Source organism: Schistocerca americana, chromosome 2 (assembly GCF_021461395.2).
Source record: "Schistocerca americana isolate TAMUIC-IGC-003095 chromosome 2, iqSchAmer2.1, whole genome shotgun sequence".
NCBI classification, from domain to species: Eukaryota; Metazoa; Arthropoda; class Insecta; order Orthoptera; family Acrididae; genus Schistocerca; species Schistocerca americana.
In genome coordinates, this window is record NC_060120.1 from 451576673 (window position 1) to 451603833 (window position 27161).

At 43.6% G+C, this 27161-nt stretch overlaps 1 protein-coding gene across 1 annotated transcript in view; it reads left to right on the forward strand.

The window, feature by feature from the left end:
- Positions 1 to 25194, forward strand: part of LOC124594805 (TAF5-like RNA polymerase II p300/CBP-associated factor-associated factor 65 kDa subunit 5L) — a 156024-nt gene extending 130830 nt beyond the window's left edge. The window contains exons 10-12 of the mRNA XM_047133235.1: positions 2516 to 2684; positions 10494 to 11037; positions 24876 to 25194. Coding sequence (XP_046989191.1) covers positions 2516 to 2684; positions 10494 to 11037; positions 24876 to 24990 — 828 coding nt within the window. The 3' untranslated portion in view covers positions 24991 to 25194. The remainder of the gene's footprint in view (positions 1 to 2515; positions 2685 to 10493; positions 11038 to 24875) is intronic.
- Positions 25195 to 27161: the final 1967 nt, after the last annotated feature.

The following is a 27161-nucleotide window of genomic DNA, read 5'->3' on the forward strand; positions in this document are numbered from 1 at the left end:
CGCATCAAACCAGTCGCAGGACTGAAGACCACATCAACAACAACAACAACAACAACTGTAGCTTGTAGATATACAGTTGCTGGAGATAGGTTACCCGCAGGTGGATACTGAATTTATTTAATGATGATTACAAACTGTACCTCCTGAAACTTAGTTGTGAATGAACTTGGTTCCATTGTTAACTGAAGTTGTTGCCTACTTCAGTGACATACTGGATGTTTAAAAAAAAGTGTGACATATTTATCAAAACTAGAAGACAAGTTCCTGTAATTCTGTGTTCAGAGACCGGTACCTGGTGAGATATGGATTTGACTTATGGTGACTAATGTGCAGTATTTGGTGATGTAGGCTGCCTTACTATAGCAGTTAATTGCACATGCATGAATGGTCATAGCTTGCAGTACACTGATTATAGTGCTGATGCCAGTCGTAGCAGTGCAACAACCTGCTGCATCAGTCAGTTAGGCTGTTATGTCTGTGCACTACATTAGTAGAATAAGACTAGTGATTTTGTGCACAGTCCTTGAACTGTACTGTAAATGGTGGAAAGAAGGCCTCCTATTCCATAAACGAAATGGCAGTCAAGTATTCTTTTGTGGGTTGGTCAACAGCAGCAATCTGCAGACCTGTGAGGTGTAAACTGAATGACATCCATAATGTGCCATTTCATCTATAAGAATATCCAGCAGGCTATTCCAGGGAATTGCAGGCATTGGATCATTCACAATAAGGATAAAGGGCCCCTGTAGCCTTTCACAGTTTGCATGTCAGAGATAAAGGAGCAGGTATTGCAACATGCACATGGTGATCCTGAAACAAGTGTACAAAGAATTATCAACTTTTCTCTTGTGTGATCAGTTCTGCACAAGCAGTTGCTTTATCCCTATTGTATGCAACATTTGCAAGCCATTTGGCCAGTGGACCACCATTCCTGATTACAGTTCTGCCACTGGTTTCTATAACAGATTGCTGAAAATCTGCTATTCACAACTTGCGTTTTATTTTCAAATGAGGCAGGATTTGTGAGAGATGGCATAATAAATTACCACAGTACACACACAAGGGGAGTGCAGATCTTCTAGCAGTCAGGGAACTGAGGCATCAGAATCGCTTTGGTATTAGTATATGAGCAGAGATTGTCAATGATAGACTCGTAGGGTCACAAACTGTGCCAAACAGTTCTACGGTATCTGTATACCACAGATTTCTACATGATGAATTACTAGCACTGTTGAGGAACATTATGCTTGCTGAAAGACAATGATTGTGGTTTATGCATGAGTAGTCACCACACCATTTTGTACAGATTGTACAAGCAGTACCTTACCGCAACATTTCCTGGGTGATAGATTGGTCTAGGAGGTCCAGTAGCATGGCCAACCCATACACCAGAACAGAATTTGTTGGATTTCTAGCTATGGGTACATTTAAAGGCATTGCTCTATGCATGTGACACCGTCTGAAAGGAGTCAGTGTATTTAAAAGAGTGCATGCTTCAATGCGAATGAGGGTTAAAAGATGTGTCCAGATGTGTGGTAACTATGTGCAGCATTGCCTATACTGTATCTTTCTATTTAACAGGCAGATGGGAATGAGAAAACAGATTTATCCATGTCCCAACAGGTATTGGTTACTGGACATATCATTAAAGGAACTTTTCATCTAATTTTGACCAGAACTACATCCTTAAAAAAGAATCCTGTATATAGCGAAATAATTTGATCCAACTGTTAAAAGCCTCACAGTGCCAAATGACCAGTAACTTGACTTGTGATATAGTTGAAGGTATCCAACAGATATACGAAAGAGTTTTAGAATGAAGCAGATATTAAAAAGATGTCTTATTTACCTAAGGCTAAAATGTAAAATGTAGAAAAAATAATTGTAATGAATGTCGTGGTGCTAGAGGGAGACATTGAACAAGTCAGCTCACAGAATATTAGCTTAATTGGTAGTTAAATATCACTGCATGCAATCCATGCACTGATGAGTTCATGTAAAGGTACACAATATCTAGTTATCAACACAAATATATTTGACACACTTTTGTACAAAGTAAGCCACAAGTTTCTATGTTAAAACTCTTCTTTGGAATGGGAGAAATTGCCCAGAAGGAACTACAGCTTAGTTTCAAATTTAATTTATATGTATTGTCTCCACATGTTCAATTACCACGATTAACTGATTAAAAATTTTTGTTGAAAGGGTAACTTACAGAATGAGAGAGAGAGAGAGAGAGAGAGAGAGAGAGAGAGAGAGAGAGAGATTACACTGCAACAACATGTGTGTGGCAAATTACATAACAGTTTCTCACTCTGATGTCTCAAAATACGTTGTTACTTATATATTGTAGATGAACACTTTGGATTTGAGAGGTTTAGCTCTGGAACCAAATAGGATGTGCTTTAGAAACTTTAAAAGTGGGTAAAAATAAGAGGAAGAAGGTGAATTGATTGATGATTTAAATTTCAGTATTTAAAACAGGTATCATCATTCCTTTTAATTTTTGTTCCAGTCTGTATCATACCATCCTAGTTGTAAATATATAGCTACTGGATCAACTGACAAAACTGTCAGGTTATGGACTGTGTCAGAGGGAAAGTTGATACGAATATATGCAGGTCATCGAGCAGCAGTCCAAGTTGTGAGATGCAGTCCAAATGGGAAATACATTGCTTCAGCCGGTAAGTCCCTAGTTGACTGTTATTATTATATAGTAAAATGCAAGGATCATGAAGCAAAAATCAAGTTTAGTTTACATTTGTGTAGAACCGTACTATCACTCTTCCTGTATCTAGAGATCAGATTTTGCTGTTCATAGCTGACAGTTACTCCACTATCCGCACTCTGTCAGAGATCTTTGTACCCACACACGCCCCATTAAAGAGAAAGTGTTATTCCTTCATTTCTTGATTTATGGTACATCAGGTTAACCATTTGATTGATTTTTAACATGGTAATTCAGAGGCAAGTTACATGTCACTTACAATATTTACATCGTAAAATATGTGTGACTAATAGTGGATAGTCTGCGACGGCTCACCTGAAGATGACTTGCAGGTGCCCAGTTGAAATGTCGTGCGAAGCATTGAAAGACGACCGGCTGCAATCCCGAAATTTGTTTGAACAGTGGATACTATTTGTTTTCTGATGTTTTCCTAACATGATGGATAGAAGATATATTTCCAGCTAATCAGCTTGGTTAATGATTCCATGCCTCTGCACAGTATTTCAGTGAAATTTGCTCGCAATAGTGAAAAAAAAAAAAAAAAAGAAAAGTAAAAATAAGAGAAAGAAGATGAAACAATGGAATCCAGATGGAATGTAACAATATTATGAGAAGGAAAGTTTCTACTCAACATGTAGTGGAGATGCTGAGTCGCAGATAGGCAAAACAAAAAGACTGTCACTGATGACATCTCCTGAATTGCGTACCCCGCTAGACCCTCATAAATGTATCTTCTGTCTACACTATTGTTAAAACAGATCAAACAGCACATATAGACATGAATATAACAGAGGGAAACATTCCACATGGGAAAAATATCTCTAAACACAAAGATGATGTGACTTACCAAACGAAATCGCTGGCATGTCGATAGACACACAAACAAACACAAACATACACACAAAATTCAAGCTTTTGCAACCAATGGTTGCTTCGTCAGGAAAGAGGGAAGGAGAGGGAAAGACGAAAGGATGTGGGTTTTAAGGGAGAGGGTAAGGAGTCATTCCAATCCTGGGAGCGGAAAGACTTACCTTAGGGGGGAAAAAAGGACAGGTATACACTCGCACACACCCACATATCCATCTGCACATACACAAACACAAGCAGACATTTGTAAAGACAAAGAGTTTGGGCAGAGATGTCAGTCGAGGCAAAGATGTTGTTGAATGACAGGTGAGGTATGAGCAGCGGCAACTTGAAATTAGCAGAGGTTGAGGCCTGGTGGATAAGGAGAAGAGAGGATATACTGAAGGGCAGGTTCCCATCTCCGGAGTTCTGACAGGTTGGTGTTAGTGGGAAGTATCCAGATAACCCGGACGGTGTAACACTGTGCCAAGATGTGCTGGCCGTTCACCAAGGCATGTTTAGCCACAGGGTGATCCTCATTACCAACAAACACTGTCTGCCTGTGTCCATTCATGCGAATGGACAGTTTGTTGCTGGTCATTCCCACATACAAAGCTTCACAGTGTAGGCAGGTCAGTTGGTAAATCACATGGGTGCTTTCACACGTGGCTCTGCCTTTGATCGTGTACACCTTCCGGGTTACAGGACTGGAGTAGGTGGTGGTGGGAGGGTGCATGGGACAGGTTTTACACCAGGGGCAGTTACAAGGGTAGGAGCCAGAGGGTAGGGAAGGTGGTTTGGTGATTTCATAGGGATGAACCAAGAGGTTACGAAGGTTAGGTGGATGGTCATACCTCACCTGTCATTCAACAACATCTTTGCCTCGACTGACATCTCTGCCCAAACTCTTTGTCTTTACAAATGTCTGCTTGTGTTTGTGTATGTGCAGATGGATATGTGGGTGTGTGCGAGTGTATACCTGTCCTTTTTTCCCTCCTAAGGTAAGTCTTTCCGCTCCCGGGATTGGAATGACTCCTTACTCTCTCCCTTAAAACCCACATCCTTTCGTCTTTCCCTCTCCTTCCCTCTTTCCTGACGAAGCAACCGTTGGTTGCGAAAGCTTGAATTATGTGTGTGTGTTTGTGTTTGTTTGTGTGTCTATCGACATGCTAGCGATTTCGTTTGGTAAGTCACATCATCTTTGTTTTTAGATATAGTACATATAGAAAAAAATATTGTGGATAAAATCAACCAAAATTATGCTATAGTTAGAAATTGGAGCAGTTGTGACCTATATAACAACACATATACTCCAACACACTCCTTTTCTATTATAAAACCATTATATAGTTGTCTTGGCAGCCATGGTTCTTACATGCAGTGTTAGACTTGTGTATGGTATGAGATTTTTAAATCCAATTGTATACATCTAGGATTACTTGTGACACAAGCAAAACTACATGGGGAATGTATATCAGTTTAAAGGTTCGCAGACAATGTTGCCATTCTTTCTGAAGCCACAGATAACTTGAACTATTAATTGGAGTGGCAGGCTGTGTAGCACTAAATTTGAACTAAGTTTAACATTAAAACCAAAGAGATTAAGAACAATCATCCTACACTTTCTTCTTCTAAGGTGGACCCACAAATCATGGAGTGATGTGTTGCAGTGGTTAGCAAACTAGACTCGCTGTTGGGAGGACGATGGATCCAATCCCTGTCCAACAATTAGGTAGGAGCAGATAAGGATTAGAGTACTTGAAAAAGATAATTGAGGAGATTGACTGTAGTAGGTACTTAGATATAAAAAGGATTACTGCAGAATAGGGAAGAAACAAACCAAACTAAGTAAAGAGGAGGATTATCATGATACTACAATAAAAAAACCTCTGTCCAATTGCTGTTACTAGTTATGCATTATAAGCATAACATTATGTTACCTTTGATACTGAACATGAGTTACTGGCTGTGTTTAATGAGGGTTCCCTGCAGCTGTACCAAGATCTTAGTAAACCGATCTATAAAAGTACAGTTGCAAACCAGGATAATTGCCAACATTAAATCATGTACCAGTGTCATACAATTAGTAAAATTATAAAAGTCTTTCTGCTTACATGAAGTAGCAATTTCTACAAAACAGTGAAGTTGACACCTGAAATTGAAACGTGTTACTGTAAAACTTAGTATAGACTAATTTTTGTGTGGTAGCCCTAGAAATCCTAAGACAGTTATGTAATGTATTTATTTGCAACTGTAACGTTAATGACACTTCTATTGTACATGCGTCAACACACACACACACACACACACACACACACACACACACACACACAAGAAACTATTATTTGAAAACAATTAACATCATGATATTATATTATTGAAAACAATTAACTTCAAGAGAATATTACCACCCATTAATAAAATACAAAATTTAAAGTCCTATTGTTTCGCCAGGATTCAGTTTTTGGCAGTAAAGTTCTTCAGCGAACTCTACAGTGAAATGCATATAAATAGCACCATAGTCCCATGTATGTGACACAAACCTGCATCCAGTGTTTGAGTTAATCCATCCAGCTGAAAGGAAGTTCTGAAGTACTAATCTTTTAAAGAATGAATAGATAAAATTCTGTCATGGTTAATCATCAGGGTATCACACAAAAAATAGTGATGAACTGTCATGGCCACACACAGAAAAGCATTTTAGGTTAACAAAATTGTACGTTCATATACTTCAAAGGCCTCAAAGACTGTGGGGATAGTATTGTTGCACATAATTATCTCATTTAAGCAACTACTCAATTGAGTAGACAGATTGTGGAGATTTGTACAGTATTCGTTGTTGTAGTCTCCTAGTCTACATTTACATCTCCTACTAATGATGAGAAGCTACAAATTGATATCTACGTGTATGCTATGCAAACCACTATGAGATGTATAGTACAGGGTACGTTCCATTGTACCAGTGATTAGGGTTTCTTCCTGTTCCATTCATGTTTGGAGTGTGGGAAGAAGGATCTTTGAATATCTCTGTACATGCGATAATTAGTCTAACCTTATCCTCTCGATAGTTGCATGAGTGATATGTAGGGGGTTGTAGTACCGTATTTACTCGAATCTAAGCCGCACTCGAATCTAAGCCACACCTGAAAAATAAAGGAAAAAAAAATTTCCCGAATCTAAGCCGCACCTATAATTTTAGACTCGAAATTCAAGGGGAGAGAAAAGTTTTAGGCCGCACCTCCAAATCGAAACAAAGTTGGTCCATTGTAATATGAGACACAATTTAGGTCGAATGAATGACGATACAGCTACAGTAGTTTGGTTCGAGTCGTAAGCATAGCAGTTAAGCTTTACCAGGTAGCCATTGCTAGGCGTCAGACGCTCCGTCCGTATTTATTCGGGTACCCTTCTTTTTTCACGTGCTTCGTCTGGTCATAGGTGTTTACGTCACTCTTAAGCTGAAAATGCATTACTGTACTGTGTCATGCATTGTTTGTCGCATTCTGATAGTGCGTGTTTACGGCCTGTCGCGGCTCGCAGCATGGCTTGCTTTTGTGCGCACTACCGCCACTTACAAAAAAAAAAAAGAGAGGAATCGTCTCATTAGCGAAACAATGGCAAGAGACTACTATTTGTTGTTACTTACACTGCTGCTTTCTTTGATAATGATCAACAAGAACCAAATAATAGACTGCGTATGATAGAACATGTTCTGAACGAGAGTTAGGTGAAAATTTTTCTCCTGAAAATCTTTGCGGCCGCTTCTTTAGTACATCAAATTCTGCACAGAAATTAGTCATCTTAGGTTTAAAAATCTAGTCAGTTGCCGTGCTTCATTTCTGACTGTATCACTATTAGGCATCGGAATAATACGAATATAAACATGACACGATACGTATATTCTTCCGCGTTTGCTGTTGTCTCACTCTAGTTTCGTAGTTTATTAGGCAGACAGGATTTAAACGAGATAGCAGCAAACGTGAAAAATACGTGGCAAAATGTTTATATTCATATTATTCTTACGGTGAAGAGAATACTGCATGTGATTCACATTTCATCAGGTTCCTATTAGCAACCATCTCTTCTCACAGGTAGGAAAAAATTGAGAACGTAGAGTTCGCCATATTGACAAACATCCTAAACAGTCTTGCCAGTCGGATTTTCATAGTACATTGAAATTCTGCTACATTCGAAGATGAACAATACGGAATTTGTATTTACTTCGTTGGATAATGTATGAAAATGCAGTGGTCGAAACTCGGGGTGGAGGAAAAAAGCTCGTCTTGCACCCTTCTTTTTTTTTTTTATTTTTTTTTTTTTAATTTTTTAATTTTTATTTTTTATTTACTGGCGCATCGGTTTTGGCGCCAGTATTTATCTTTGTGCCTACAAAGCTTGCCTCTGTAGCGCTACATATATTCGACGGCAGAAGTTAGTTGTGGCAGCACCTACCAACATTTTTCAGAACCAGAATGAGTTTTTCACTCTGCAGCAGAGTGTGCGCTGATATCTGCCAGGAAGTTTCATTTTTCAGAACTTCCGCTTGCTTTGCACTCGATTCTAAGCCGCAGCCGGTTTTTTTGGATTACAAAAACCGAAAAAAAGTGCAGCTTAGATTCGAGTAAATACGGTATATCCCCAGAGTAATAATTTAAAGCCGGTTTTTAAACTTAGTTAATAGACTTTCTCAGGATAATTTGCCAGTCCAGTTTCTTCGGTATCTCTGTGACACTCACTCACGGATTAAAGAAACCTGCGACTATTCGTGCTGCCCTTTTCTGTATACATTCATATCTCCTGTCAGTCATATCTGGTACGGGTCTCACACACTTGAGCAATATTCTAGGAGGGATTGCACTTGGGTGATTGCACTTCCCCAGTATTCTACCAAAAAATCGAAGTCTACCACCTGCTTTACCCATGACTGAACCTACATGATCATTCCATTTCATGTTCCTACAAAGTGTTACACTGAGGTATTTATATGAGTTGGTCAGTTCCAACAATTACTCATTGATATTATAGTCATAGGATACTACCTTTTTTTGTAAAACTTTATATTTCTGAACATTTAGAGCTAGTTTCCAATCTCTGCACCACATTGAAATATTATCAAGATCTGACTGAATATTTATGCAGCTTCATTAAAGATAACCGCCTCATCTGCAAAAGCCTGATTCTTACTATTAATATTGTCAGCAAGATCATTAATATACAATATGTACAGCAAGGGTCCCAACATACTTCCCAGGGGCACACTGGAAGCTACTTCTACATCTGACAATGACTCTCCATCCAGGATAAGATGACCTCCCTACCAAAAAGACATCAGTCCAGTCACAAATTTCATTTGATTCCCCATGTGATCGTACTTTCGACAATATGCATGAGTGTAGTACTGAGTGAAATGCTTTTCGGAAATCAAGAAACACTGCATCTACCTGATTGCCTTGATCCGAAGCTTCCAGTATTTTATGTGAGAAAAGTGCGAGTTGGGTTTCACATGATCAATGTTTTCAAAATCCATGTTGGTTGGCGTTGAGGAGGTCATTCTGTTCGAGATACCTTATTATGTTTGAGCTCAGAATGTATTCTAAGATTCTACAACAAATCTGTGTCAAAGATATTGGATGGAAGTTCTGTGGATCACTTCTACTACGCTTCTTGTAGACGGGTATGACCTGCGCCTTAGATTATAATTAGAAGGAGGAGTAACTCAGCCACAAATTCGGTATGGAATCTAACATGGATTCCATCAGGGCCTGGAGCTTTGTTTAGTTTTAACGATTTCAGATGTTTGTCAACACCACTGACAGTAATATTTATTTCATTCATCTTTTCAGCGGTACGAGGATTAAATTGGGGCAAATCTCCTGGGTTTTACTTTGTAAAGAAACATTTGAAAACGGAGTTATGCATTTCAGCTTTTGCTTTGCTACCCTCAATTTCAGTTGCTGTCTCGTTCACAAGGGACTGGACACTGATGTTGGTGCCATTAACAGCCTTTACATACGATCAGAATTTCTTTGGCCCTATGCTTTGTTGTACACCTATTATGCCAGTAATCTCAATTTCTTTAGAAGTTTCTTTGCAGCGACTGTATACCGTGGAGGTTCTCTTCCATTATGAACTGTTCTACTTGGGACATACCTGTCCAATATGTAGTCAACTATTCTTTTAAACTCGAGCCAGAGTTCCTTTACAGGCATCTGACTAGTGCTCAAAATTTCAAGTTCTTCAGTGAGATACGACACACTATTGATTTTTCTCTAGTTGACTGATCATGTATATCAATGGTAGCTTGAACACTCAGCGAATTATTTGCCTTGTTTTGTATATCTTGATCCTTCTTGTGTGGATAGATCTTACATTCTGTTGCCATCATTACTTAGAATGTGCTCAATTGTAACAACTGATCATATCATAACTCTGTTGTCTTTATCGAATACTACTATAACAACACAGTAATTTAAAGGTTCCCTGCAAGCAACGACTTCTACAGTGGCCATTTTCTGTTTGTAATATAACCAGTGCCTAATTTACATATGTGTTGTACGTTATAATCAGTATACTTACTGCATGTTTTGCTGCTCAAAGATTACAGTTCTGAGATCGTAAAACATCTTGAAAGTCTTACAGACTTTGCTTCTCTTAATGTAGTCACTGTTACAATCCTCGTTACAATCACATCTGATCAGTATCAAAATTTCTCCATGAATTCTATTAGCTGCCTGTAACAATTAATTACAGCAAAGCCCTGTCCATTGCACTTACTTATCTAAACAAAATAGAAATTAAATGTAAATATGTCAAATGGTTATTGAACAAACAATTGGAATAGCATTATTCATGGAACTTTGTGGCAAATTACAACCATGTACCAGAACCCTGAATTCTTCAGTTTTACCCTTGATTTCAGGTGAAGACAAACGAATCAAGATATGGGATATTCCGTCTGCATCTACTGTGGCTGAGTTTAAAGGACACTCTAATGCTGTTGTGAGTTTATCGTGGACACCTGACAGTGAGTATCTTGCTTCCTGTGCATTAGATGGGACCATAAGGCAGTGGAATGTGGCTCGTTGTGTGAACAGGGAAATGGGAACTGGAGAAGATGGTGAGGGAGGTGAAACAGATGCCGCTAAGAATGCAGAAACTCGGACAGAGACTGCTAGTACATCGGTAGAAAGCCATGGTCCCACTTCTCCGAGTGCATCACATACTGTAGTGAGTGTCAGTGCTGAAGCTACTCCATCTAACATATCATCATCTGCAACGCCTTCAACAAGCTCTGCATCACCTAGTCCTGCCCCAGTGGTTGCTGGACAGCCTATTGCAGGGCCATCTTCTGCAACAACTTATGACACAGTTTCTGATGACCCCATGGAAGGACCATCAACTGGTGTCCCAACAGCAGAAGTGTCTGAGAACACAGCAGAAACTGCCAGTGCTCCAGTGGCTAGGTTCGTACCTTTCAAATATTTCTGGTTGTCCCATATTTCATTGTAGCATGTGTGCATTATTGTGGTGATATGAACACAGTATAAATTAGGATACCGTATTGCTTTGTGTTTTTACAATGGTTCACACTTTATCAGTGTTTAATGATGATAATGTTTCAGTCTGCTAATCAGTGTGACATAACTGCTTAATGTGATAGAAATATAATCACTTATTGTGTGATCTTGTGCCTCTTCCATTTCCCTCTCTGTGTACCACTTATTATCAGCAGTAATAGATCTGTATCAACCACAGCAGAGGCTGGAAGTGTTGAGAAAGGGATGAAACAGAGGGAAGAGGGGGAGAAGCCAAAGTTATTATACTTGTCTGTCTGAAAAGAATTGTGTGGAATTAAAAATTGAACATATCAGTTTAAATGATTAAAATTCTTCAAAGTAGAGCCCTTGGGCATTAACCCATCTTTGTCAGAAATTTCCATACTTACTAGGCATCCTTGAAAGAGTTTTTCTGGAACAGCACGTAGGATCATTGCTGAAGTCTTTCATATTGTCCACTATTTTCAAATGACATTGTTTTAATGCAGTGACACAAGAGAAACCGGACTGTACAGAGGTCCAGCAATGTAGCCAAGAGAAGAAGAGATACTCTCAGACCAAAAGGCTTATTTGGCTGGGATCATTGTTGTGGTGCAGTAGCTAGTTAGCTGCAGTGTCTTTTTCTGATGTGTTTGATCTCTGAAACTTCCTGGCAGATTAAAACTGTGTACCCGACCGAGACTCGAACTCGAGACCTTAGTCTCGGTCGGGTACACAGTTTTAATCTGCCAGGAAGTTTCATATCAGCGCACACTCCGCTGCAGAGTGAAAATCTCATTCTGGAAACATCCCCCAGGCTGTGGCTAAGCCATGTCTCCGCAATATCCTTTCTTTCAGGAGTGCTAGTTCTGCAAGGTTCGCAGGAGAGCTTCTGTAAAGTTTCGAAGGTAGGAGACGAGGTACTGGCAGAAGTAAAGCTGTGAGTACCGGACGTGAGTCGTGCTTCGGTAGCTCAGTTGGTAGAGCACTTGCCCGCGAAAGGCTAAGGTCTCGAGTTCGAGTCCCGGTCGGGTACACAGTTTTAATCTGCCAGGAAGTTTCATATCAGCGCACACTCCGCTGCAGAGTGAAAATCTCATTCTGTTTGATCTCTGTTTGACTGTTAAGCACTTCCATATGAGCAAAATATTGACAGTTGCCTATCAGGTACAAACAGTGGACAACACCCTTGCTCTGAAGCATACAGTGAACATTGCTTTTGCTCTCAACAGCCTTAGATATGTTTTTTTTTTTTTTTTTTTTTTTGGATGTGGGGAGATATATAGGTAACATTTTGTACCGCTGCATTTTGTCTCTGTGTTGAACTAAAAATTTGATTGTTGTTAGTAGCATCCACAGAGTTGCTTTGAACACAGTTCAAAAGATCTTGCGGGACAAGTTGATATTTCTCATGGCTATCAGTTAACACTTTAGGACCAACCTGACACGCTCAGTCTTCATTTGTAAATCCTTGGTGACAGTTTCATGCACATTGGTTTTGTCTACAGAATGAGATTTTCACTCTGCAGCGGAGTGTGCGCTGATATGAAACTTCCTGGCAGATTAAAACTGTGTGCCCGACCGAGACTCGAACTCGGGACCTTTGCCTTTCGCGGGCAAGTGCTCTACCAACTGAGCTACCGAAGCACGACTCACGCCCGGTACTCACAGCTTTACTTCTGCCAGTACCTCGTCTCCTACCTTCCAAACTTAACAGAAGCTCTCCTGCGAACCTTGCAGAACTAGCACTCCTGAAAGAAAGGATATTGCGGAGACATGGCTTAGCCACAGCCTGGGGGATGTCTATTCTTACAGGCCCCCCACTCCCTGCGGGTTCGGGGGGTAAGAATAGGCACGCGGTATTCCTGCCTGTCGTACGAGGTGACTAAAAGCAGTCTCAAACGTTTCGGCCTTATGTGATGGTCCCCTGTTGGGTTTGACCTCCATATCTCAAAATTCTTCCGAAGAGTGAGCCGATTGGGGAAGGGCGCCTTACTTGGTGCATTGTGTCCATCTTGCGATCAGAACTTTTGCCAGCTTATTTGTCGTTGCATTGCAGTGCTGCCCGCTCTCCATCTTTTGGGCATGGATACGTTCCTGCGTGCACTTTCCACCTTGCACTGTGCAGTGCCACTTTCTGCACTGACGACAACCACATGTCACCTAACATCCAGCACGGTAGCCAGTCCGTTGTGGTGGGGCCGCCATGTACCCCGTTGGTTGTAGCCCCCTGACAACACAGGGATCGCTCTACTGATGCCTGCACCGTTAACTCCCCACGTATGCCAAGGAGTAGATGCCCGTCTCCCTGGGGCATCAGGACTCCCGGCAATGGCCATCCTGCCAGATGTCTATTGCTGCGGCTGGGTGGCACCCGTGGGGAGGGCCCTTGGTCGGAGTTGGTGGCATCATGGCGGATGACCCGCAATGAAGCGTGGTACATCATCTCTCGCTGGCGGCCAGCCGCCAGCAGTCTCTAAGCGTTCCAAAGCTCACTTTAAGGCTAATGTGTATGACCCCAAATCGTTCCCATCCCTGGCCACACCATGGGAGGAACGAAAGGCTATGAATGACAGCGAAAGGTATTCGCCCCGGTATCTCGTCTGTACCAGAGCTGACGGGGGAATCGTTTGTGTCTGTGAAGCCTCAGTTCTTTGTAGAACATTTAGAGGACAAGTTCAGGGAGGTGGAGGGCTTGTCCAAAATGCGGTCAGGGTCAGTCTTAATAAAAACAGCATCCTCTGCCCAGTCACAAGCCTTGCTCGCTTGTACAAAGCTGGGGATTGTTTCTGTTACTATCACCCCGCATAAAAGTTTAAATAAGGTCCAGGGCATTATTTTTCACAGAGATCTTCTTTTACAGTCTGATGACGAGTTGCGCGCCAACTTAGAGCGACGAGGTGTCCATTTCGTCAGGCGCGTCCACCGGGGTCCGAGGGATCAAGTTGCCACCGGTGCCTTCATCTTGGCCTTCGAGGGTGACACATTACCTGAGAAGGTCAAGGTGATGGTCTACTGTTGTGATGTCATACCCTGAATCCCTCCCCCGATGCGGTGCTTCAAGTGTTGGAAGTTCGGCCATATGTCTTCTCACTGTGCTTCCACCCTCATCTGTCGCGATTGTGGCCGACCATCCCATCCTGATACTCCATGTGCCCCGCCTCCCATCTGTGTCAACTGTGGGGAGCACCATCCCCCTTGTTCGCCGGACTTTGATTCTGCAGAAGGAGCGGAAAATAATGGAATACAAGACCCTGGATAGGCTGACCTATACTGAGACTAAGCGTAAGTTTGAACGACTGCATCCAGTACGCAAGACGTCCACTTATGCCACCACTGTCGCTCCTGTTACAGTTCCCATAGCTGCACCACACACCGTTAGCTCTCAGAGCCAGAGAACCACACCTGCCCCCTTGATGGTGGGTGGCACTTCACTCGCTGTTGCTCCTGCGCCATCAACTTCAGGAGCAACCCCCCCCCCCCCCCCCCCCCCCAACCATTGTGGACATCAGTTCCCCCTTCCCAGCCGGAGAAGTGTAAGACTTCTTCGGCTCCTCTCGCCAGGAAGGGGTCCCTTGGGGACCTCCTTTCGCAAGTTCCGATCGGTACAACAGCGGACACCCGCAAGTAGCTGAAACAAACACCAGTCCCTGGTCATAGGGCCTCATGGTTGTCGTCCGTCACTGAGGCTGACCCAGTGAAGCCCACGAAGCCTGAACCACCGAAGGCACACCGAGAGAAGTAGAAAAAGAAGAAAGTCCCCCAGAACATCGACATTGCGGTGGCACCCGTCCCACCGCTTTCTACAAGCTCTGTGTCTGAGGAGGAGGTGGAGATTCTGGTGTCTGCTGAGGACCTCGATCTCGCCGGTCCCTCGGACACCATGGATAGCACTAGCACAGGCGCTCAATCGGAGGCAGCAGGTGACCCAGCGGCGTAATCTGCCTTTCCAGTCCCGTCCCGCCTTTCTCAGACATGGACAATATCATCCTCCAGTGGAACTGCAGCGGTTTCTTCCACCATCTAGCTGAGCTCCGACAACTTATCAGCCTTCACCCTTTCTTCTGCATTGCTCTTCAGAAAACTTGGTTTCCAGCAATACGAACCCCCGCCCTCCGTGGCTATTGGGGTTATTATAAGGACCAGGCAGCTTATGAAAGGGTGTCTGGTGGCGTCTGCATCTATGTCCTTCACTCTCTTCACAGCGAGTCTGTCCCTCTACAAACACTTTTAGAGGCTGTCGCCGTTCGAGTGTGGACGCCTCAGGCTTTACCTTCCACCGGATGGTGATGTTGCGCAACATGTCGTGGCTGCGCTGATAGCCCAATTGCCGCCACCTTTCTTGTTACTGGGCGACTTCAACGCCCGCAGCCCTCTGTGGGGTGGGTCAGTTGCAACAGGTCGAGGCACCACCATTGAGCATTTTTTGGCACAGCTCGATCTTTCCATTTTAAATGATGGTGCTGTCACACACTTCAGCGTGGCGCATGGCACGTGCTCCGCCATCAACCTTTTGACCACTTTCCGATCTTTCTGTCACTGCCACAGCATTACTCTTCTGGGCACCCTAGCAGATGGGCTATGAATAAGGCTGACTGGGACTTGTTCTCCTCCATTGCCGCTATTGAGCCTCTCTCTAATGACGCCATTGATGCAGTGGTTCACTCGGTCACCACCAGCATCGTTACTGCCGCAGAATCTTCCATTCCCCGTTCTTCTGGGTCCCCTCGGCAGAGGACTGTGCCTTGGTGGTCGCCTGAGATCGCTGAGGCGATTAAAGATTGCCAGCGGGCACTACAGCGTCACAAGCGACATCCCTCCATTGAACACCTCATCACCTTCAAACGGCTGCGTGCGCGGGCCCTCCACCTTATCCGCCAACACAAGCAGGAGTGCTGGGAGCGGTATGTGTCCACTATTGGCCTCCATGTCTCTCCATCGCAGGTCTGGGCCAAGATTAGACGCCTCTATGGCTATCAGACCCCTGTCAGCGTCCCTGCGCTCTCACTGAATGGAGCAGTTAGTACTGACTCCGACATAATTGCCAACCGCTTGGCAGAGCATTTTGCTCTGAATTCTGCTTCTGCGAATTACCCACTGGCCTTCCGCTCCATTAAAGAGCGGATGGAACGTTGGAGCCTTTCCTTTCAAACGCACCATCATGAAACCTACAATGTTCCATTCAGTGAGTGGGAATTTCACAGTGTCCTAGCCACTTGACCCGATACCGCTCCTGGGCCAGATCACATCCACTGTCAGATGCTGAAACACCTTTCAGTGGACTGCAAGCGACGCCTCCTCGACTTTTACAACTGTCTCTGGGTTGAGGGTAAGTTTCCGTCGCAATGGCTGGAAAGCATTGTCATCCCCGTTTTGAAACCTGGCGAGAACCCTTTGGAGGTGGACAGCTACCGTCCCATTAGCCTTACCAACGTTCTTTGCAAGTTGCTAGAACGGATGGTGAGCCGACGGTTGAGTTGGGTACTCGAGTCGCGGGGCCTTCTGGCTCTGGCTCAGGGTGGGTTCTGTAAGGGCCGCTCTGCCGCCGACAATCTGGCGAGCCTGGAGTCAGCCATCCGTACAGCCTCTGCACACCGTCAGCACCTCGTCGCTGTATTTTTCGACATGCGGAAGGCATACGATACGACGAGGCGTCGTCACATCCTATCTACGCTTCATGGTTGGGGTCTTCGGGGTCCACTGCCGATCTTCATCCGAAATTTTCTGTCGCATCGTACCTTCCGCCTGCAAGTCACAGCCTCCCATAGTTCTTCCCGAGTCCAGGAGAACAGGGTACCACAGGTATCTGTCCTCAGTGTCTGCCTGTTTTTAATTGCAATACACGGGCTCGCTGCAGCGGTGGGCAATTCAGTCTCCGCTTCCTTGTATGCTGACGACTTCTGCCTCTACTATAGCTCCATTGCCATTGCAGCTGCTGAACGACAGGTGCAGGGCGCTATCCACAAGGCGCAGTCTTGGGCTGTAGCGCATGGTTTCCAGTTTTCGGCTGCCAAGACCTGCGTTATGCATTTCTGCCGGTGCCGAACAGTCCACCCTGAGCCGCGGCTTTATCTTGCCGACGAACTTCTTGCTGTGGTGGAGACACATAGGTTTTTGGGAGTTGTTTTTGATGCCCGGTTGACTTGGCTGCCTCATATTCGGCAGCTTAAACAGACGTGTTGGCGGCATCTAAATGCTCTGCGATGCTTGAGCCACACCAGCTGGGGCGCCGACCGATCTACCCTCTTACGGCTCTACCAGGCGTTAATCCAGTCCCGTCTGGATTATGGGAGTCTGGCTAATGGCTCAGCATCCCCATCTGCGTTGCGGGTGCTGGACCCAATACTACACAGCGGGATACGACTTGCCACTGGTGCCTTCCGGACCATCCCTGTGGGCAGCATACTTGTGGAGGCAGGTGTCCCTCCTCTGCGGTTGCGGCCCAACATTTACTGGCCGCTTATGCTGCCCATGTTTTTAGCTTGCCCGGGCATCCAAATTATCGTTTTCTGTTCCTGCAATCGGTCATCCATCTGCCAGAACGTCGGCCCTGGTCAGGTTGAACGATCACGGTCCGAGTCAAGTAGCTTCTCTCCGGGCTTGGGATTTACCCTGTTCCACCTCCTTTCCGGGCCCCTCTGTGTAAACCCCCATGGTGTGTTTCTCGCCCTTGCCTTCGGCTCGACTTGGCACAGGGCCCGAAGGATTCAGTCCCTCCGGAGGCCTTCTGCTGCCGCTTTTATTCAATGCTAGCCACGTATCAGGGCTCTGGCGTTGTATACACTGATGGTTCAATGGTTGCTGGTCGGGTCGGTTATGCTCTAACTCTAGGGGACCACTACGAACAACCATCCTTGCCGGCTGGCTGCAGCGTTTTTACTGCTGAGCTGGTCGCCATCTTTCGTGCCCTAGAGTATATCCGATCCTGCTCAGGTGAGTCCTTCGTTATCTGTAGCGATTCCCTGAGCGGTTTACGAGCTATCGACCAGTGTTTCCCTTGTTCTCATCTGGTGATGGCTATCCAGGCGTCCCTGCATACTCTTGCCCGTTGCGGCCGCTCTGTGGTCTTTGTGTGGACCCCCGGTCATGTCGGTATCCCGGGCAATGAACATGTTGACCGTCTGGAGAAAGAGGCCACCAGTAAACCATCTCTGGACGTTGGCCTCCCAGAGAATGATTTGAGGGCAGTCTTACGCCGCAAAGTTTTTGCGCTATGGGACGATGAATGGCGCGAACTGACCACACGTAATAAACTCCGTGCTGTCAAGGAGACAACAGCTGTGTGGCGGTCATCCCTGCGAACCACTCGCAGGGCGTCAGTAGTCCTTTGCCGGCTCTGCATTGGCCACTCCCGGCTGACACACAGTTATTTACTGCGCCGGGAGGACCCCCCTCTATGTCGCTGTGGGGCGGCTTTGACAGTGGCCCTCATTTTGTTGGCCTGCCCCCTTTTAGCTGTGGTCAGGCAGACATTTGCGCTGCCTGATACGCTCCCTGCCCTTTTAACTGATGACCCTGCTATGGCTGGCTTAGTTTTACGTTTTATTCAGGCAGGGGTTTTTTATCGTTTAATCTGACTGTTTCTTATGTTCTTTTGTGTTGATTCTGGCCTTTGACCTACGATTTTAGACTGAGTTTTTAATGTGTCTCTTGGTGGTTGGCTTTTCCCTTCTTTTTCTCTATGGTCGGCCAACCACCGCCACACTCCGTGTGATTTTAATTTGTTATGTCTGTTCTTTGTCTGAGTTTTTCTTGTCCTGTGTTGTCTGTTGTCTCTATTATCCGTTTTTTACTCTGTGTGGGTGTTTTTAAGCTTTGGAGCAAGGGACCGATGACCATCGCAGTCTGGTCCGTTTAATCCCACAAACCAACCAACCAACCTATTCTTACAGTCCCTGGTAGTGTTTGATCAATGTCCAGAGGTTCATGCACAAGATTGTCATTGCCCTGGGATTTTCTAATTCATGAATTTCCAGGTATGGTCCTGAGTTTTTTCCTTCGCAATACAGGCTGCTTCTTAAATACTTCTTCATCCATTTGGTCTACAAAATATGGATAGTACTTGGCAGTCACTTTTAACCCTTTGCTAGGTAACCAATAAGAATAATTATTTTTTAATATCACATCATTTTTAATATTTCCGATAGCTGATTGAGTTCTATCCACTGCTTTGGATGCTGTTTCACGTCTTGTGCAAAGTGGGTGACTCATGCCTAGTGAAGTCCTGTTTTTACAGAACATGTTGTACAAACGTTTTACTTATATACAATGCCCATTAATTTTAAATTGGTAACATATCCAGTAGGCTATGTAAGAAGAGCAGGTGTACTGACGTGTACATTATTGTAAGGCCTCAATATAATGTCTTGTGGGGTTAACACACCTACACCGTTACACATACAATTTACTTCTCTTCTTTGTTCATTTCGTTATTGGGCCAATGACAAGACATGACTCGAGAGACTGGCACCACAAATGTTTAGTTGAAAGCTTTGCAGATTGTATTTCTTTAATGGTTTATGGAGTTTTCAGATTTTACAAATTAATCCAAGATTTAATAAACACATTTTCATAATTTTCTGTACAGATCTACTTTTTTATGTTTATCAAACAGTCATGATTCACTTTTAAACGTACACTCCTGGAAATGGAAAAAAGAACACATTGACACCGGTGTGTCAGACCCACCATACTTGCTCCAGACACTGCGAGAGGGCTGTACAAGCAATGATCACACGCACGGCACAGCGGACACACCAGGAACCGCGGTGTTGGCCGTCGAATGGCGCTAGCTGCGCAGCATTTGTGCACCGCCGCCGTCAGTGTCAGCCAGTTTGTCGTGACATACGGAGCTCCATCGCAGTCTTTAACACTGGTAGCATACCGCGACAGCGTGGACGTGAACCGTATGTGCAGTTGACGGACTTTGAGCGAGGGCGTATAGTGGGCATGCGGGAGGCCGGGTGGACGTACCGCCGAATTGCTCAACACATGGGGCGTGAGGTCTCCACAGTACATCGATGTTGTCGCCAGCGGTCGGCGGAAGGTGCACGTGCCCGTCGACCTGGGACCGGACCGCAGCGCCGCACGGATGCACGCCAAGACCGTAGGATCCTACGCAGTGCCGTAGGGGACCGCACCGCCACTTCCCAGCAAATTAGGGACACTGTTGCTCCTGGGGTATCGGCGAGGACCATTCGCAACCGTCTCCATGAAGCTGGGCTACGGTCCCGCACACCGTTAGGCTGTCTTCCGCTCACGCCCCAACATCGTGCAGCCCGCCTCCAGTTGTGTCGCGACGTGCGTGAATGGAGGGACGAATGGAGACGTGTCGTCTTCAGCGATGAGAGTCGCATCTGCCTTGGTGCCAATGATGGTCGTATGCGTGTTTGGCGCCGTGCAGGTGAGCGCCACAATCAGGACTGCATACGACCGAGGCACACAGGGCCAACACCCGGCATCATGGTGTGGGGAGCGATCTCCTACACTGGCCGTACACCACAGGTGATCGTCGAGGGGACACTGAATAGTGCACGGTACATCCAAACCGTCATCGAACCCATCGTTCTACCATTCCTAGACCGGAAAGGGAACTTGCTGTTCCAACAGGACAGTGCATGTCCGTATGTATCCCGTGCCACCCAACGTGCTCTAGAAGGTGTAGGTCAACTACCCAGGCCAGCAAGATCTCCGGATCTGTCCCCCATTGAGCATGTTTGGGACTGGATGAAGCGTCGTCTCACGCGGTCTGCACGTCCAGCACGAACGCTGGTCCAACTGAGGCGCCAGGTGGAAATGGCATGGCAAGCCGTTCCACAGGACTACATCCAGCATCTCTACGATCATCTCAATGGGAGAATAGCAGCCTGCATTGCTGCGAAAGGTGGATATACACTGTACTAGTGCCGACATTGTGCATGCTCTGTTGCCTGTGTCTATGTGCCTGTGGTTCTGTCAGTGTGATCATGTGATGTATCTGACCCCAGGAATGTGTCAGTAAAGTTTCCCCTTCCTGGGACAATGAATTCACGGTGTTCTTATTTCAATTTCCAGGAGTGTATATGAATTAATTCAGTTTGAAACACTCACTTCCAGCTTAGGACAATCAGCAGCCTATGTGGCTCAGAGTCTTTCAATGTATTGTTGCAATCTGATATAAATGGCTCAATGTCTAACTTAGCAAGAGAGCATGCTTGTCTTAATGCAGTAGAAAGTTATTTGCATCCTGCTGTTGACGTATGTGAAGATGTGCTATACTGTAGCTGGTATTTGCAGATGTCAGTTGCAGTGTACCGAGGACGAGGACATATAGACGCATTTTTGACATGGGTGACAAATTGAATTTTGGTGGGAGCACAGGAAGTAATCAAGTTGTCAGAGCAACCCAAACAGTTGGGTAGAGATTGAGAACAGTGATACAGTATACTACAGTCTGCAAGAAGTAAAGTATGAATGTGGGGCAACGTAGTGGGGTGGGAGTGAGACAGTTTTGTTGAACACTAGTTATGATTGACAAGACCACTGAGAGGAAGTGGAGATTGAATGTCTAACCATGGCACAATTTTGAAATGATGCATATGGAGCAATTAAGTTTCGCTGCTTTGGCTTCTGGTCAACTTATTGTGGGGCTGTTTCTGTAACCTCATAAGCTTTACTAATATTCAGTACATCATCATATGTGAAAGCTTAATCTTTGTAATTCTACTTCCACATGGACGACTTTTCAAGTCAATGAAGACTGTCCAATATTAGCAATTCAGTATATAAATACCTGTAGAAAGGGTGGGAACAAGTGAACTTGCAACAGGACCTGAGTGCTTTGATAGAGATTACCCATGTGCCTTAAGATTTCTGTTTCAGTTTGTGGGACTGGAAACATTCTAACAGCATGCCAACAACACATAAGTTAGTTTTTACTGAAGCACTCTTGACAGTGTATTATAGCAGGCTGTTCCAACATTGTCCAGTGGGGTATGGGTGCTCACAAGCTTACAGCTCTCTTACTGGGTAAGTGCACTAGCCCCATTCCACTGTGTCTTCACCCTCTTCTGTTGTGTGCACACTGCCTTTCTCACTGTTAAAGGGACATTTTAATACCTTAAATACAAGATTTCAAGGGCCTGATCTACTGAATATTTGCATGTATTATAAAATTAATCAACTTTCAAAAACTCCATTCATTTGAAAGGAAGCTTGGTATAGGAAGCTTATTTTGAATGCCTTTGCTCATTACTATTACCTCCAAAGACATTTCATGGTTTAACACCAATAATTTTACTACTTGGCCAGCATTTTAACACGAGATTTCAGAACCTTCACTGTCTAGAAAATAAATTATTATTATTTAGCACTCTGTTTTAAGTTACTCCAATTCCTGTATGTTTGGAAATGCAATGAGAAGTGTGATTCACAAAATTACATTCAATTCTATAAATTTGCACTGTGGCGTGTGCTCGAGTGTTTTCCAAGATACACAGAAAAGCAGCAGACATGTTAGTATTTCAGTTAACATTTGGTTGTGAACCACTTTTTTTGCCCTGAAAAGGATTAAAAAAAGGCACAAAATTCCCAACACTGAAGAACTTTTTGCAACGGAGTTTGAAACCTAATGTTTTGTCACTAGTTAATAAAGAAAAATGTCATGTCCCACAAAAGTAATAAAGCCTTAACATTTTTTTATTTGGATAGAATTCTTCTGCTACGTATGGTCATATTTGTTCAGCTGTAGTTCCATCACTATCTGGAATTGTTGTGTACAGAGTGATAAATGCCTGTGGGCACTCATCTGTTCACATGCAGGCTCTTGATTGTCGTCCAATAACCTGTGTAGATGGGCTTTAGTCCCTGATATAATCTGTTGGAACTTCCATTACTTGAGGACAAATCCAAATGCATGATATGCATTCATTTATGGTGGCCGTCTGGTGGTAATGCAATTCTCAGAAAATGTAGTGCACATTCATTAATAATGAATGCATTATAACACCTAAACCAACTTGCCCTGCTGTTCTGGAGAGCAGTAAGTCATTTCCTTCATTACTTTTTTAACTTGGTGTTTTGTGCCATATACATTTTTAAGACAAATGATTACACTGTCAGAAAAATTGGATGATGTCCCATTTTGTTTATTTGCAACATGTCTCATTACAAGATTTGTAATACTACATGTTAATTGTTAATTGGGTGATTTATTCTAGAGTAGGAGCTTCAAAAATTGAGCAAATCAGTAACAATTTGGTCCACCTCTGGCACTTACAAAAGCAGTTATTCGGCTTGGCATTGGTCGTTAGAGTTGTTGAATGTTGTTGTGAGGGAAATCGTGCCAGATTCTGCCCATTCATGCATTATGTTGTAAAAATCCCAACCTGGTTGGAAGACCCAGCCCCTAATGCTGACCGAGCGAGGTGGCGCAGTGGTTAGACACTGGACTCCCATTCGGGAGGACGACGGTTCAATCCCGCGTCCGGCCATCCTGATTTAGGTTTTCCGTGATTTCCCTAAATCGCTCCAGGCAAATGCCGGGATGGTTCCTTCCCTAATCCGATGAGACCTATGACCTCGCTGTCTGGTGTCCTTCCCCAAACCAACCAACCAACCGTAATGCTGCAAACATCCTTAGATGGGGAGTGATCTGGGGACATTGCTGGCCAAGGTAATGTTTGGCAAGCATGAAGGAATTTTCACTGTGTGTGGGCGGGTATTATCTTGCTGAAATGTAAGCACAGGATGGCTTAGATCAAGGGCAGATAAAAGGGGGGGGGGGGGGCATAGAATATCATCGATGTACTGCTGTACTGTAAGGGCGCTGCAGATGACAACCAAAGTCATCCTGCTATGAAAAGAAGTGGCACCCCAGACCATCACTCCCAGATGTCTGGTGATAAGGTAGGCAGCAGGCAGGTTGGTATACCAACACTATCCAGCTTGTCTCCAGACATGTCATCACTGAACACAATTCTAGTCCAGTCAGTGAGACTCCAAACCGAATAGATGCCTGGAGACAAAACAGACTGTGGTGGGATACCAACCTGACTGTCACCATACGGCCTGACAGCCAGGAGATATTGTCTGGGGTGCCATTCTTTTTCATAGCAGGACTCCTTTGGTTGTCATCCGCAGCACCCTTACAGTACAATAGTACGTTGATGATATTCTAGGCTCCGTTTTGTTGTCCTACGTAGCAAGCCATGCTGGACTTGAATTTCGAGAAGCTATTGCCTACACTGATACGGCGAGAGTTTCTATTGCTTGTCTTCATGCTTGCCAAACCCTGCTGTGGTCAGCAAGGTCATTGGATCCCTCCCCAAATGAGAACGTTCGGAGCATAATGGGCAGGGCCCTACAACCACGTTGGGATTCTGACAATCTGACACTTCAATTGCACACAGTTTGGCACAACATCCCTCTGCAGGACAACCAACAACTCTTAGCTGACTAACTGTGTGCCTAGGGCCAGAGGTGGGCAAACACATTATTGACTTGTTCAAATAATGAACCTCTTTCACCTGAATAGTTCATCCAATTTTTCTGAAATTGTGATCATTAGTTTGTCTGTACATGTTCATCGCATCTATAGAACTCTGCCCCATTCGTATAATTACTTTGTGATGAGTTTTTTTTTTTTTTTTGTAGCCTTAGAGTATATTTTGTCTCTATTTCACATTTTGAAATCAAAATTGATGCTGATAATAGGCTTTCAAAAATAGTGTCCAAATTATTGTGTGATACATCTTATTTTGTTTTGTTCATTCTTCCATCTGTTTCAGTTCTCCGAGCCCATACCAGTCAGCATGTTTTTCTGTAGGAGATCATATACTGTGTGTTCATCATGTGTCAAAAGATACTTTGGCCGCTGTGAATATCACTTACATTGATGAATGAAATGTGATAAATAATTTATTTATCCATAGATTGCAGGAAACTGTGTGGTTAATGACAGATGTAATCAAAACTGTACTTTACCAAATTTCTTCAAGCTTATGGAGTGTTCGGACTGAACCTTGTAACAGACACAGTTTCTGGCTGCAGACAGTCTCTGAAGTAGAAATTTGGTGAACTGTACTCAAATAAAAGTTTTTGTACATTTTTTTTAACTTACAACCCCCACCCTTTAAGCATACTCAGTATTATGTGTGTATACAACATGAATATCATCTTTCATTGTGTTTTATTAAATAGATTACCGTTTGTAAGTGAAAGAATTTTTAAATGCTTATAAATGCATGTAAATATGTGCATTGATAAGAAGAGAGAACTTCTTTCTATCATCCAGAAATCATAGTTTTCTGACAGGTGTGATTCTGATAGATATGCTATGCCATATTTATTTTCCCTCTGATTTGATAAGGCTTACACAATCCTCGTGTGGACTTGATATGCTTATAGTGTCTGCCACGATGTCATGGAGTTGCCATGGACACCAGTTTCATGATGTGATCGTTCATGCTGTGTTGAGTGTTGTAACAGGTGCATCGTGGGTGTCAAACAGTTCCATGTCCAGCTGTCAGGGACACTGTGTTTATTCTCCGTACAATCTGTGTTACTCTCTGTTTAAAACATTCCTTCATTTGATACATACACTCCATGTAAATACTTTCTCCTAGCTACTCTTTTACCATGGCCACTGTCTAAAGTTGTTCACATTTTTCCTGTTCTGAATTATTTACTGTAATGAGAAAACTGAACTGTATCATTAAACAGTATCAAGGTGACAATAACTCTGAGCCTAATAAATTTGTTCTCTCTAGTATGACATCTGATTACTAAACTTAAGGACATGTCTCTGCAAAAGTATGCCAGTCAAAAGTTCTGCTGTAACAAACATGCTCACCAATTGCTGTTTATAATTGAAAATCGTATATTTCACATACAAGTGTGCAGTGATTATGACTTTGTTTTTAATCTTAGAAATGATATTTATATTAAAAAATGAGTGATTGTCTGAGCAGTTAATTATAGACATTCATAGCAGTAGTGAAAAAGATCTAATTCTTGTACAGAATTTGGAAATAATTGCGAGTGCTACTGGTTGGTTATAATTAAACTGAAGGAGTTTAGAGTGTGCAGTGCAGGCTTCATACATCACAGGATGCTGAAGCATTGTGTGTTCATGAATCAGTGGGCTCGTGGAGTATGCTGAAAAAAATTATAGTTCCACTTGCTGCCACCAGGTGAAAATATGGTGCTGTAACAGTCAGAATGTGAACTGTTGCTGTTTTGTTGTCAGTATGCTGTTTGTTGATTGGCCATGCGTGTTGCTTTCTTTAGTGTAGTTATTGTACTCTATAGGAATCACCATGGGTTTCGAAAAAGACGATCGTGTGAAACCCAGCTCGCCCTATTCGTCCGCGAGACTCAGAGGGCTATAGACACGGGTTCCCAGGTAGATGCCATGTTTCTTGACTTCCACAAGGCATTCGATACAGTTCCCCACAGTCGTTTAATGAACAAAGTGAGAGCATATGGACTATCAGACCAATTGTATGATTGGATTGAAGAGTTCCTAGATAACAGAACATTCTCAATGGAGAGACGTCTTCCGAAGTACGAGTGATTTCAGGTGTGCCGCAGGGGAGTGTCATAGGACCATTGCTATTCACAATATACGTAAATGACCTTGTGGATAACATCGGAAGTTCACTGAGGCTTTTTGCGGATGATGCTCTAGTATATTGAGAGGTTGTAACAATGGAAAATTGTACTGCAATGCAGGAGGATCTGCAACGAATTGACACATGGTGCAGGGAATGGCAATTGAATCTCAATGTAGACAAGTGTAATGTGCTGCGAATACATAGAAAGAAAGATCCTTTATCATTTAGCTATAATATAGCAGGTCAGCAACTGGAAGCACTTAATTCCATAAATTATCTGGGAGTAGGCATTAGGAGTGATTTAAAATGGAATAATCATATAAAGTTGATCGTTGGTAAAGCAGATGCCAGACAGAGATTCATTGGAAGAATCATAAGGAAAAGCAATCCGAAAACAAAAGAAGTAGGTTACAGTACACTTGTTCGCCCACTGCTTGAATATTGCTCACCAGTGTGGGA